We start from the raw sequence: 14,356 nt of genomic DNA on the forward strand, positions 1-14,356 counted from the left end.
AAGAAAAAAAAAAAAAATGATATTTCAATATAGCCAAGTAGGGTTGGGAAATTGAAAATCGATTCCAATTCTGGAATCGGATACTTAAGGTCAGGAATTGGATACTTGTAAAATTAAAAATGTTGATTTAGTTGGCGAAAAGGGACTTTTAAAAATGTATCTTTGAATCATTCATTACAGAGATTTATTCGAAAATGCTGATTCATCCAGTAATGAAACAAGCAAATCTTGAGTGAGTCATTGAATCATTCATTTATAAATTGCATGTTATTAATTTTAGTTTTCTAATGAGAAAAAAACTCAATTTATCCAGAATAGCCTATTTTGCAACAGCTAGTTGAGTCCATTTTTATGTAGCCTGCTGTTTTTTTTTGTTGTTGTTGTTGTTCATGGTATTCAGCTGCAACTAAATGTTTTGCAAAAAGAGACACAAAATAAATATTTTGATATCTAAATGTTTGACTATTTTTGGTCTAATATATATATATATTTTAACCACACTGGAATCGAAACTGGGAATCTATAAGAATCCGAATCAATAAGCAGAATCGGAATTGGAATTGATAAAATTCAAATGATACCCAACCTTATTGCAGAGTTATTATCGTTAACTAAAATTAACTTACTGTTAATTTAAATGAACCTAAATAAACCTAAAATTAAAAAAAAATTAAATAGTAATTTTAAAAAAAGACACAAAATGACAACTGGGAATCTATAAGAATCCGAATCAATAAGCAGAATCGGAATTGGAATTGATAAAATTCAAATGATACCCAACCTTATTGCAGAGTTATTATCGTTAACTAAAATTAACTTACTGTTAATTTAAATGAACCTAAATAAACCTAAAATTTAAAAAAAATTAAATAGTAATTTAAAAAAAAGACACAAAATGACAAAAAAGTAAAAATAAAAATAAAAAAGGTACTGTAAATAAAATAAATAGTACGAACTATAATTGTGCATAAATAACACTGGCCAAGATTTTATCACACTGTAAAAAAGCATTTTCCAAAAATTGTCTGTGTTTTGTGTCACTTTGTTCCATTACTTGGTGCGAGCAGGCCTTAAATCTGACAAAAGTGCACTAGAAGACAAAGCAAATATATAGCAAAGCCAAACAGCAGGACTTTCTTTTCAAAAACACACACAAAAACCACATACAACTGGTTGTAAGCCTGTGGTGAGGTACATTGCAAGAGAAGAGGGAACAGAGTCAAGCAAAAAGAAACAAAATAAAAAGCCCCACAAAATGAAATTCAGAGCGAGAATGAGCACAGACTGAGAAGAGCGAAAGAAAGAGAGGTGAAGTGCATTAAAGCCATCCACGATGCTCCAATAAAAGGCTCTGAATGAGCAGAGTGGTAATCATAAAAAACTCCATCTATTCTGAGCCAGTCCATTAAGCAGGCGGGGGGAGAGCGAGACAGTCCATTAAGCAGACCAGGGGGGAGAGAGAGCACGTAAGAGAGAAACAAATGGCTATACTTCACTAACTCCACAAAGCTCCATAAATGCATTCAACACACTGTAGCCATACAGCTCTGCTCATATGCCATTTCATCAGAACATTGGGGCTATTCTAGATGAGCATTTTATTGAAGGAGAAGGGGGAAAAGTGAGCAAATGAATGAAAATGCAACAAAAGACAAGGGACGCTTATGAAAGAAAACAAAATAGTGAATCAATGTCTTGCTGCTGGTTTCAGTCTGGAAGCCTTAATGGAAACCTTGAGACAAAGACCTTCTGCAAAACTACCACACAAAAAAGCCTCTCTCATTAAGAATAAGCTACAATGCACCGAGAACCCTCTGGTTTAAGTATGTTTTCAACTGAATATTATTTTAAAGGTGATGCGTATTTGAAAACAGCACCAAACAGCAGTTGTGGCTTGGAAAACATATACATAAACACACTTAAATTACACTGTAACTCAACATTATCCAGGTTTAATGTGCACCCATGTTTAACATATTTAACAAAATCTCACTGATAAAGACATTTTATAAGATCAATAGGATGCAATGTGGTGCTTTTAACTGCTATATGAGCTGGACACCGCCTGTACGTCATGTTTAGCTGTGCTAGACGTTTTCAGCAGAGTCTGTAAAGTTGTGGTATTTATAGCAGCATGCTGTACATTGATTGAACATTAGACATAATAGTGATGTATAATAATAGTTTTTGGCTGGTATATTATGTGATGACATGAGGTCAGCACTCTCAAAGAGCTTTGAGATATAAGAGCATGTGTGTGTCAGTGCAGTTTTACCATGGCTCTGCCATTCACATCTTCCATCTGAGGAGGACCAAGAGCAGAATCGCTACTGCTTCGTACCAGCAGAGGGGTACCTGAAACACAAACACAAAATAAAATAAAACATAAAATACTATTACAATATATAGTTTAGGTAGCACTTTAGCAAAGGGACCAATTCTCACTATTAACTAGTTGCTTATTAGCATGCATATTACTAGCATATTTGCTGTTTATTAGTACTTGTAAAGCACATATTCTGCATGACCATATTCTACATAGGGCTGGGTATCGTTCAAAATTTTTCGATATCGATACCGATACCGATACCTTGACTTCGATACCGGTTCCTGAACGATACTTTTTTCGATACCAATTTTATGAAATCAATTTTAACAAGATTACATTATCTAAAAAAAAAACTTTGGTTTTATTTTTCAGCTCGTTGATGTTTATACAGACTCAAGACTCACCTCCTGAGCCACTGCACAAAGGAACAAAATGTAACCAACAATAAATCAGTGCAAAATAGTTTTAATAAAGCTCAAATAGTCTTCAGTAGGTATCGAAATTTGGTACCGAACGACAAGACGTTTTTCGATACTCGATGGTATCGAGGCAATTCGGTCGGTGCCTAAAAAGTATCGAACTCGATACCCAGCCCTAATCTACATCCCTAATTCTACCCAATACCTAGCGAGAATTGGACCTAAAAATAAAGTGCGATCATACTTTATTATATATACTTCTATGAAAATGTATAGTATATTTTTTACCACATACTTTTGAAACATATGCAAATGTATTGTTTATAATTATGTATTGTTATATAGGTATAGACAACCATTCAAATTTTTGGAGTAGGATTTTTTTTTTCTTAAGAAATTACTGCTTTTATTCATATATATATATATATATATATATAAGGGCTGTCAGTTTAACATGTTAACTTAATTAGTTATGAAAAATATTTTAACGCAGTCAACGCACTGGCCCCGCCCCAGGTCTTACATTTCATTCAGTTGATTGTTGACAAATATGATGCAGGGCAACAACTCCATAAATGCAGTTATGCCCTAAAATTCAAGATATTGGGGTAAAAAAAATGTTTTATTTATATCATATGATAAGCGATATCACACCAGCAGCAAGAGCAATCACACGAGTGTTGTTTGTCCCCAATAGCATGAGTGCAAATGTGGTTTTATACAGCAGTTCAGTAAATAAAAAGTTAATATTGTGTTATATTTTAAACGCAATATTGTGTTTTTGCTCAGTTTTGCCAACAAAAATATTACCTATAAAACCACAGCAGAATAGTTGTGCGTCTCCGAGAAACAAAGCTGTGTTTAGTTTCTGAAAGAATCCGCGTTTTGAACGAATCGTGTGAATCAATTAGTCAAAGGCCCATTCATAAAGTGAGCCGTTTACTGAATTCCTGAATGAATCAGCAGTTAGAACGACTCGAATGAAAGACTCATAAAGACATTTACCGCCACCTGCTGGCAGATTTAGTTTCTTATTTAGAGTATTATTGTATTACCTCATTTAAAATAAAAAAAATTTTAAATAAAAAAGGAGGAAAAACTTTAAAGGGATAGTTCACACACACACACACACAAATTAAATATGTCATAATTTACTCAAACCTGAATGACTTTCTTTTGTGGAACATAAAAAAAGGTATTTTGAAGTTGGTTGGTAACAAAGCTGTTTTGGTTACCAGTGACCTTCATTGCATAAAGGAAAAAAGATGTTTCTCAACTTATCTTCTTTTATGTTCCATTTATGCTAGGCCGCTGTAGCCTAAACGTTTATGTTTAATACATTTTATGTTGAATCAAATAAAATATTTATTTCTAAAGCTACTATTTTTACTGTCTACTTTTTCATTTAACACAAAAAATAGGTTTAAATAATCTTTTGGGGGTATTTTCACAGCCAAATGTAATTTGCGATTAATTAGATTAATTAATCGACACATCATGTAATTAATTAGATTAAAAATTTTAATCGACTGACAGCCCTAATATATATATATGCGATATAGCTAAAAAATGTATCAACGATATAATGTTTCATATCGTTCGGTATCGATAATTATTGACATTTTTTATAACCTTTTTTAAAACAAATCAAGATCTTCTCCGCATTGAGCTACTATATTTCTCTAATATTTTAAATGCATAACGCAGCAGTGGCGCGTCTCGTGGGCTAGACTTACATCATCATCACCGCATCTCGTGCGCCACTGATGACGCTCCCTGACGCACAAATAACATTCAAATGCAAATGTTTATTTTAAATTCAACTAATATTCATTTTTTTAATTCACAATCTCCTCATCACAGGCAGGCACAGCACTCATGTTCGTGTTTTTATGTGCTGTCTGCATCACTCATAGCACGTGCCTATATTGTAGGGATGTAACGGTATGAAAATTTCATATCACGGTTATAGTGACCAAAGTTATCACGGTTATCAATATTATCACGGTTTTGTTAAAATTAGATGAAAATGTTCAAAAAGAGCTGATACACACATGGAAAACATTTCAATAAGTTTTATTTTTGAAAATCAACAAACAACAAATACAATTAGCAGCTAAATGCACTTTTTTTTTAGCATAAACATTAAATTAACATTAACATGAAGCCCTAATAATAATAAATCACATATATATATACACAATATATACAGTGTATATATATATACATATATATATACACAATATATACAGTGTGTATGTATATATATATACATATATATAAATACACAATATATACAGTGCGTATGTATATATATATATATATATATATAAAATGTGATTTCCGTTAGTGATCATGTGATCTTTGGTTAGGAGATCTTGTGATGCTTTTTAAAGCAAAGTTGGGGTTGATTTTAAACATTTTAAAATAAATAGTTATTAACAGTTATTTTAAATTTTAAAATCATTTCACAATATTACTGTTTTTCTACTACATTACTGATTAAATAAATGTAGCCTTTTAAAAACAAAAAAAAATCCTACCCACTCCAAAGTTTTGATCTGCAATGTATATAAATTAAATTGGTTAAATATTCTTCCTGAAATAGAAAACAGTGTGGAAGACATGCTTATTATTTAGATTAATTAATTAGTTCTTGAACATCTGGAGAACTAATCATCTAATTGGCTGCAATGGCTGTTTAGTTGAAATGAAATATTCCTCACTTAATATATTCTGTCTCCCAGCAATACATCACAGTATGGATATCAAATGTGTTGTGACGTTGTTCATAATTGTCTTCTCTTAAGCCCAGTGTTCTGTGCTTCATGACTGGACATGAGTGTTTGTTGTCTTATCAGTTACATTCCTCCGGTTCAGAAGCTGAAGCTGACTCTGAACCCTGAGTTAAACACAGTTTACATCTCACTTATTCACACTTCAGTGGAGTAGGGGCACGTCAAGCACCCTGTGAGAGTGAGGGAGGAAAAAAAGCTGACAGCGTTTCAAGAAGGTTTAAGAGAATATTTTGTTCTTTTTCGGCACAGCAAACAGCGGCTGTCTGGGTGTCAGAGGCTCTGACATGACGCTTTGTAAATTCCAGTCTGCTGCCTCCCTCAAGCGCCCCGCATACATTTTCAGACCTGTTGCCTCCCATCAATAGTTTAAAATGCCTTTAACCGTGCATGTGGGCAACAGCTCTCAGCACACAAGACCCTAGATGACTCACCGGTGATATTGCAACTGCATATTTGAGATAAAAATACCCAACATTCGCATTATATATTCAGTTTTTGTTGCTGTGTGGTTGCTAAGGTGTTCTGCGTGGTTGCCAGGTAGGGAATTTTCAAACTTTCTGGATGACATGCATTCTCAAATGTATACATTTTTCCCCCAAAATCTGAAAAACATTTTTCCTAAAATATAAAGAAAGCTATATATTATATAAATTTATACTGTGAAATTTTTTATATATTAATATTTTAATAAATAATCTTATAATTACACCATCTAATTCTTCAAATGTCTGTTTTGACAGTCTTTCTGAATTAGCAGTATAGTCTGATGAAATATTACTGTTTTTTACTACGTCTAAAATATTATTGGATTTTTATATATGCAGTATATGTGTGTGTGTGTGTGTGTGTGTGTGTTTCATCTTCTATTAAGGACTAATACAACAGACAGTATTTACAGTATATGTTATAACTGATAATCAATATGATTGCCAATATTAATTTTTTCAGTTTTATTCGGTTTCGAAAAGAGGCAACATTTTTATCCCAAATTGTTATATTTTAAGTAAAAAATTTTATCCCAAATTTGTCACATCTTCATAACATAACATAACATAACATAACATAACATAACACTGTTAAATAGTAAAAAAAAAAAGAAAGGATGTCAGATGCAGTGCATTTAATGTTAGTAAAGGCATCTTAAACCAAAAACTTAAAGATGACCATATGACCAATATGGTCATGACCAATTAAACTGAAGCTAAATTGCTACATTAAAGACTATATATAAATGACATCCGTTTTGATTCACTTTTGGCTGTAGCACAAATGGTGCAGGTTACGCACCAAAGTTTAATTGTGTATTATAATAGTTTTGCACGGCTTAGCACACACCACTAATAAGGAAAAAAGCACTTTCCTTAGTACAGCAGGTGGTCAGCAGTGTGTCCAGCCTAACTCATCTCTGGGTCTTCATTCAAACCTGAACATTTACACAAGCTCTCACTCATTCTCTAACTGCCTACTAAAGCACAGGATCTAGCGGGATGAAAGCCCCCAAGGCTGCCCCTCGGCCTTGCTTTCAATGAGACTAAAAGAAGACACAGTTCTCTTGAAGACCTCCAGCTGTTCAGAGAGACAGCCTGTGTGCTGCTCCTCTCCATTCAGTCAATTACATCTAACAACCAGCCCAACAGAGGTGCATGACTTCATAATCCAGTAGAAGGAGCCTAATATAACGGCTCATGTGCATGAATACAGATAAACAAGTTTAATAAAGAGCCGTATAAACTGAGAGGACATTGTGTTAACTGCTGGACTGTGCTCTGATACATGATCTATATAGGGACAAACCGATATAGAAACACTGACTGATACAACAGCCGATATTTATGTATTATTCTGCCTCTTTAAAAAAAAAAAATCCCAAATTTTACATTAAGCAATATTATACTTTAACAATAATAGAGTACAATACAATACTGCAGTCTATGGTCAGTAAGTTTATTTATTTATTATTCTTTTTTAATAAAATTACTGTTTTCAGTCAGCAAGGATGCATTAAACTTATCAAAAGTGGTAGTAAACACACACACACAAAAATCAGATTTCAAATAAATGCTGCACTTCCTGTTCATCAAAGAATCTTGAAAAAAGGATCACTGTTTCAACAAAAATATTAAGCAGAAAAACTGTTTTAACATTGATAATAATAATAAATGTTTCTTGAGCATCAAAAGAGCATATGATTTCTGAAGGATCATGTGACACTGAAGACTGAAGTAATGATGCTGAAAATTCAGCTTTGCCCTCAAATGAATAAATTACATTTTAAAAATATAAACAATAGAAAACAATTATTTCAAACTGTAATAATATTTCTCAACATGACTGTTTTTACTGTATTTTTAACAAATAAATGCAACCTGGGTGAGCATAAGAGACTTTTTTCATTCAAAACATAAAAACCTACTGACCTCAAATTTATGAACAGTAATAACATAACAAATAACATAACATCTAACATAACATATAACATATAACATAACATAACATAACATAACATAAATAAAATAAATATTTAATTTCAAATATTATAACATTATAGCCTGTCAACATGCTGTGCTTATGCTGTGAATATAGTCATTGACAATAATGTAATATAACGTAATATAAATTTTAAAATACACATGTCATCAGACTACACAATATTTCAGAAGGACTGTCAAATCAGAAATATATTGTTTGAAGAACTGGATGGTGTAATTACAACATCCACCAGCAGACTCTTGGTATGAACCCCTGCTCTATACTCTTTTGTTCCTATATGACTTCCTGTATTATAAGATTATTTCCTTTCTTTTCATTCTCCTGTAATAAGAATAAAGTTCTTCCTCAAGCAGGAATTAAATTCAGATGGCAATCACCCAAAAAGACAGTGAAAAGGAACTGAACCATGGCTATGGATTTATGAAACCGTCATCCTGAGTTTTTCTCATCATCACACAGAAAAAAGCAGACAGCGAGAGTAAGAGAGGAGAGAAAAAAAGATACAGACAGAGACAGAACTGTAAGGATCTCCGCTGGTGGTCGAAAGGGCCTGCCTGTGGGGCTCATCTCTGTCAGACAGTGTGTGGATCTCTGCTGTAAGCCCAGTCTAATCAAAGCTCTTCAATACAGAGCACTGACACCCTGAACAAATGAGTCACAATAAGACTGACAATAAAACAGAATGAGAACAACTATTTACAGTAACCAACTATAAATACAATCATATTCAAAGTCTGACTATCACCTGTAAAACAGCAAAACACCTTTATTAAGTCACCTATAAAACACCTTTATTAAGAAGCTTAGGTCAACATTATAGGTGAAGTGGGGCATTTAATTAATTATTTTTAAATGTAAAAATACTCAACTCAGTATGCAGATACAACTATAAGGAACTAAACTGATTCTGGAGGGGGAAAAAATCAATATTGTAGCTCTATGGTTTGTTTGTCTTTACAAACACTTAAAGGGGTCATCGGATGCGACATGCACTTTTACAAGCTGTTTGAACTGAAATGTGTGTTGGCAGTGTGTGTACACAACCACCCTATAATGATAAAGATATACCCAGTGTTTTTTTTTTTTTTTTTCGTTAAATCATTTCCCCTTTTTCAAATCGAGCCGATCTCAGATGCTTGTCTGTGTGACGTCACACAGACAGGCCCCTCCCACGATTGTTTGATTGACAGTAGCGTTTCAGCACAGACTGGACTGGTGTCTTACCTTAGACCCGCCCTAAATGAGGTGTCACCAGTCCGCCATTGTTTCACCGGCGGAGCATATGTAGATAAGAATGTCTCCTAAGCGCTAGAGGTGTTTTGTTGTTGGATGTAATAATGAACATAGCAGTCGTCATTTACTCCCGACATCTGAGCCGCTGAACTCGCAGTGGATTACACTAAAGTTTACCATCTCTCAGAGAGCGGCTCAGAAGAGAGGGGCGGGGTCAGCAGAGCTCATTAACATTTAAAGCGGAATGCAATAAAACTGCGTGCTGTAGACAGAGCTGTTTTTGACAGGGTAAAAACGGTGTTGTTTTACACTACCATTGAGAAATTTTAACCAAACTATGTTACAGACTTTTCATTAAGACCCTAAAGAATCATATCAACTTGTGGAAAATGGGCATCCGATGACCCCTTTAAAAGAAATCAATACTATACACTAGATTTCCTACACTATTTTGTCTTATAAACTCCAGGTGTAGTTGTGGTCATGAGTCTTTTAATTTAGTTTTACATAATTTTCCTCCCTTTCTTTAACCTTAGAATTTAACAGACTGCTTTTGATACTGTACCTATAAGATGTCTACATGAAAATAGCCTCTGTTTTGATTGACTAGACTTTTTGCATTGGGTAAAATTCACACTATTTCATCAAGATCAAAATGTGTAAATAATTGGTGTGCATATGCAAACACAGGTGGTTATTAATTTAAACATGTCTCCTTTTAAATTTACTGCAAAAAAATATATATATATTTTTTCAATTGCATTCAATTGCAAAAATATTGTTGTCTTGTTTTCCAGTACAGTCCTAAATCAATCTTAAATCAAGATTTACATATTTAATTCAGATGAAAAATTACTTAAATTCTTCACAAAACAAGACTTAATATCTCATAAAAATTCAGTTTTTGCTTAAAACAAGAAAAAAATATTTGCTAATATAGGGTAAGAAAAAACGAAAGGGAAAATAAGTTTATTTTTCCCTCGTTTAAACAAAAACTTTCAAACGAAAGTAAATCTTTCAGAAAAAAAACCTTAATATCTTAGGTAATTTGCTTAAGTAAATGATATACAATTTTTTAGATAATTGTCCTGGGAAACAAGAGCCATACTAAATAAGAAAATCATTTTTGCAGTCTTTATCTAGTCTACTTCCAATCTACTTCAGCCCCTCAGTGTTTCTCAGTGTTCTACATCTAAAAGACATTCAAGCTAAGCACCTTTCCTTCATATATGAACAGTGGGGTCTAAATTCAGCAGCCCTCCATAAAGCATCCGAGTTAAGCAGCTATGTCCTGCAATGACAAGGAGCAAGAGTGAACACCTTAAGCACAATTAGAAAGACTGGCCTTCCTCCCCATAGTTCTTCAGCATCCATCACTCTCAGTCATAAGCGATTAGCCTTGCGTGATGTGCTTTCAGTGGATGTTCGTACTCTGTCTTTGACTGATTTCCTCAGTCTCAGATCACGCTGCTCCGGTTCCTACTGGTCGGATGAGAGCTGAAGGCCATTAAAGGAGAGGGTAATGGATGGTGTGTCAGCAACATGATGAGTGCAGATTTAGACTCACGGGATCAAGGCAGATGGAGACGAGCGGGACGTTCTGCTCAGTGGTCTAAAACTGTAGACCTGAGGGTCTTTACTCATCACTGTCTCTCTTCATCTTTATCTATATGTCTCTTCAATGTTGAATTAGTTACTTTTACTTATCTACTGCTGCATGTGTGTACAAACACAAGAGAAGTGAAGAAAGTCAATGACGTGCATTTTTGCACATTTAAACACAGCTACCAGCTCAGGACAAAAGGATCTGACGGGTCTTTGAGGACATAATGAAATGCTAAAGTGATACTAGAGAGTCAACGTTTGGATATCAAACCCCTGGGGTCTCACCAAGCCCCAGAAAATGTATAGACATATGTCAAAAATATTTGTAAGGTCAAGTATTGATCCTGATTGAAAGAACACCCTGGATGCACTTAAATCTGGAGCTATTAATGAAAGAAAAAGAAAAAAATCAATGTTCTTTTCAATCTCATCATTCACGATGTGTTTCATGGATGTGTGTTTGGGGGCAGGAGGGAATTTTAAATAGTAAAATCTTGTAACATGTACAATAAACGTTCCACTGGAGTATCGCTTACGTTGTTGTCTCACCAAATCACATTTAATGTTGCCAGTAGTGTCTAGTAATATTCTTGGAGACAAAAATGGTTATTTTCCTTTTTAATCAAATTCTGCACAAAAATGCCAAGATATAAAAGTTTTGGCAGTCTGATCAATTTATAATCAAGAAAGAGATGTTAAAATTTGCAGTTTGCATTCGTCATACTGGAAATGAAAGGTCAACTCATCATATTCCATACATGCTGTACAAAAATAACTTGCATACTGTGCACAGTATACATGCTGTAAAAAGCAGAAATAGTAGGAGTAGTATGGAAGTATGCCTTTTGAAAATAATTAAAGAATTATCTTTAAAAAGTGTGGAGTCCATGTATCCATTTATTTATTTGCAAGTATTTAATCATTTTATTCAGCAAGGATGCTTTAAATTGATCAAAAGTGACAGATTTTAAAGAGATTTATAACAATACAAAAGATTTCTATTTCAAATAAATGCTGTTCTTTTGAACTTTCTATTGATCAAAAATATCTTTTAAATATATTCAAATAGAAAATAGTTATTTTAAAATGTGATATTTCAGAATATTACATTTAACTAAACTAAATGTAGACTGGGTGTCTTTTTCAAAAACATTTTAAAACAACTGTACTGACCCCAAACTTTTGAAAGGTAGTGCAGTGATAATGCAACTGCTAAAATCATAAAAACAAAATGTAGGCTATTATTCATGGAAAAGTCCTTCTCTGCTGCACCTCTCAGCTTTCTGTGTGATTAAAGACGGAAGAGACATCCTGACTTCCAACAGAGCTCGGATGATGTACAGATGTCCTAATTTACATTTACAACCCGTCTCCAATATTGTCAATAAAGAGTGTGCATACTGTTAGTCTAGTTTAACATTTTACAAGATTTCTGCACATTTTCACAGAGCCACATGAACTATGGGAGTTTACAGTGATGTCATGGAACAATTCCTAAACATGTCAGAGGTGATAAAAGCGTACAGGTCCCTCTGTGTAGAAGATAACCCTTCTTCCAGACTTCCACACGCAGACCAGACACAGATCTTAACCACAAGGCCTCAGGTGACACTTGCCAGACGCCCTACAGTGGAAAGAGACCTCTGAGCTAAAACATGTACTTCCTCTCTCCTTCATCTGACTCGTCCTAAATCACAATCAGTCTCCCTTCTCTCTCCTGCCGTCTGTCTTTCATGCCGCCCTATTTTTTTCCTTCACTTCCCTGCTTTTTCATCCCTCGTTCTCTCCCCCTGGCCCATCTCACGGCTGGCAGCATGACAAATGCTGCGTTAGACACTCTGCTACCATGTGGCCTGTTTCGGATTAGGCGGGAGATCGCGGCGGAGATGTTTACACTGCCCATCAGTGCCGGTACTTCAGCAGACTGCAAGGTCATGATGGAAGAGAGAGACCTGTGCACACGGTCAATGGGGAGAGGTTGAGAGTGCCAGAGGTAATTTAAAACAGCGGCTCCTGAGGGACACATTACCCACAAGACCAACAAAGAGACCCAAAGGTTAGAGATAGCGTCAATGAGAACAACATGGAGAAGCTCGAAAAGACTGAGCTACGCATCTCAACATTTTTTGTAACACTGTTTCAAAAAATCAGTGCTGATAAATAGCATTTGGAAGTCTGATTGGTTTATTCGGACAGTTTGTTTCAATTAATCAATTCAATAAATAAATAAATTACGGATTCATTTAATTTGCCATTCAGAAGTGTTCCCAGACATTTTTTTTTTTGGGGCTTATAGCTTGCCCAGCCCTCTTTGTCATTCCAAAGATGTTTGACTTTCATTCTTCTGTGGAGCCAAAAAATATATATTTTTTTTAAATAATGTTAGAGACTAAACAGTTTTGGTAACGACTGACTGCTATGGGCAAAAACAGTGAGACATTTTTTTTTTAATGATCTTCTTTTATGTTCTGCAGAAGAAAGTAAGTTACACTGGTTTGAAACAACATGAGGGTGAGTAAATAATGACAGAATCTTTATTTTTGGGTGAACAATTCCTTTAAATACTTGTGTTTATCATTATGTTTTTAATTAAGCTATATAAAATATCAATCAAAAGTTTGGACCTATTAACTCATTCTTTATGACCATTTCCTCATTTACAATAATCAAGACATTGCAACTACGACATTTATAGTGTATCTTATTAAACTACCTTACTACTGTATTTTAGCTTCTGTCATGACAAAATACAGTTCTGAATGCTGTTGATATTCTTGATATACCATATATGATATACCAATCTTAAATTGTATTTATACTTTTGTTTTGTAAAAGTAAAACAAAAGTATTAATACTTATTTTTATTAATATTTGTGCTATCAGATACAAACATTTGACAAAAACTTGACAATTATATTAGAATGATTTCTGAGGGATCATGTGACACTAAAGACTGGAGTAATGGCTGCTGAAAATTCCGTTTTGCCATCACAGGAATAAATTACATTTTTAATACATTCAAATAGAAAACAGTTGTTTAAATTGCAATAATGTTTACTGTTTTACTGTATTTTTTTATCAAATAAATGCAACCTTGATGAACAAAGACGCTTCTTTCAAAAACATTAAAAATCTTAATTATTACAAACTTCTGGCTGTCAGTTTATGTCTAAACATTCTTTATTTTAGAAATAGGTTCTCGTAAAACTATCTTGGAAATTTTTATATTTTTATCATGCCTTTATTTTTGCTTTTTTCAAATGCCTTATGTGTAGATATTATTGTTTAACTCTTGTCCCATTTTTTAAATAAACTATAACTAGTACAGAATATTTTTATTGTGTCATGTAACACAATATATATAAAAACTGTGAAAATATAGTAAAAAATTGTGTGGATTTAAAATACATAAAACACTAGCTGGGAAATCAGCTTTAGTATGAAGGCCATTTTCCTGCAAAAAAAAAAAAAAATTATATATA

General features: G+C 33.7%; 1 protein-coding gene across 1 annotated transcript in view; it reads right to left on the reverse strand.

The window, feature by feature from the left end:
• The window catches only part of LOC107716778 (partitioning defective 3 homolog B-like), a 335,521-nt gene that overhangs the window by 241,874 nt on the left and 79,291 nt on the right, over positions 1-14,356 (reverse strand). Inside the window, exon 5 of the mRNA XM_016523332.1 lies at positions 2,276-2,355. Coding sequence (XP_016378818.1) covers positions 2,276-2,355 — 80 coding nt within the window. The remainder of the gene's footprint in view (positions 1-2,275; positions 2,356-14,356) is intronic.

The sequence above is a fragment of the Sinocyclocheilus rhinocerous genome, unplaced genomic scaffold (assembly GCF_001515625.1).
Source record: "Sinocyclocheilus rhinocerous isolate Xijiao unplaced genomic scaffold, SAMN03320098_v1.1 scaffold1441, whole genome shotgun sequence".
NCBI classification, from domain to species: Eukaryota; Metazoa; Chordata; class Actinopteri; order Cypriniformes; family Cyprinidae; genus Sinocyclocheilus; species Sinocyclocheilus rhinocerous.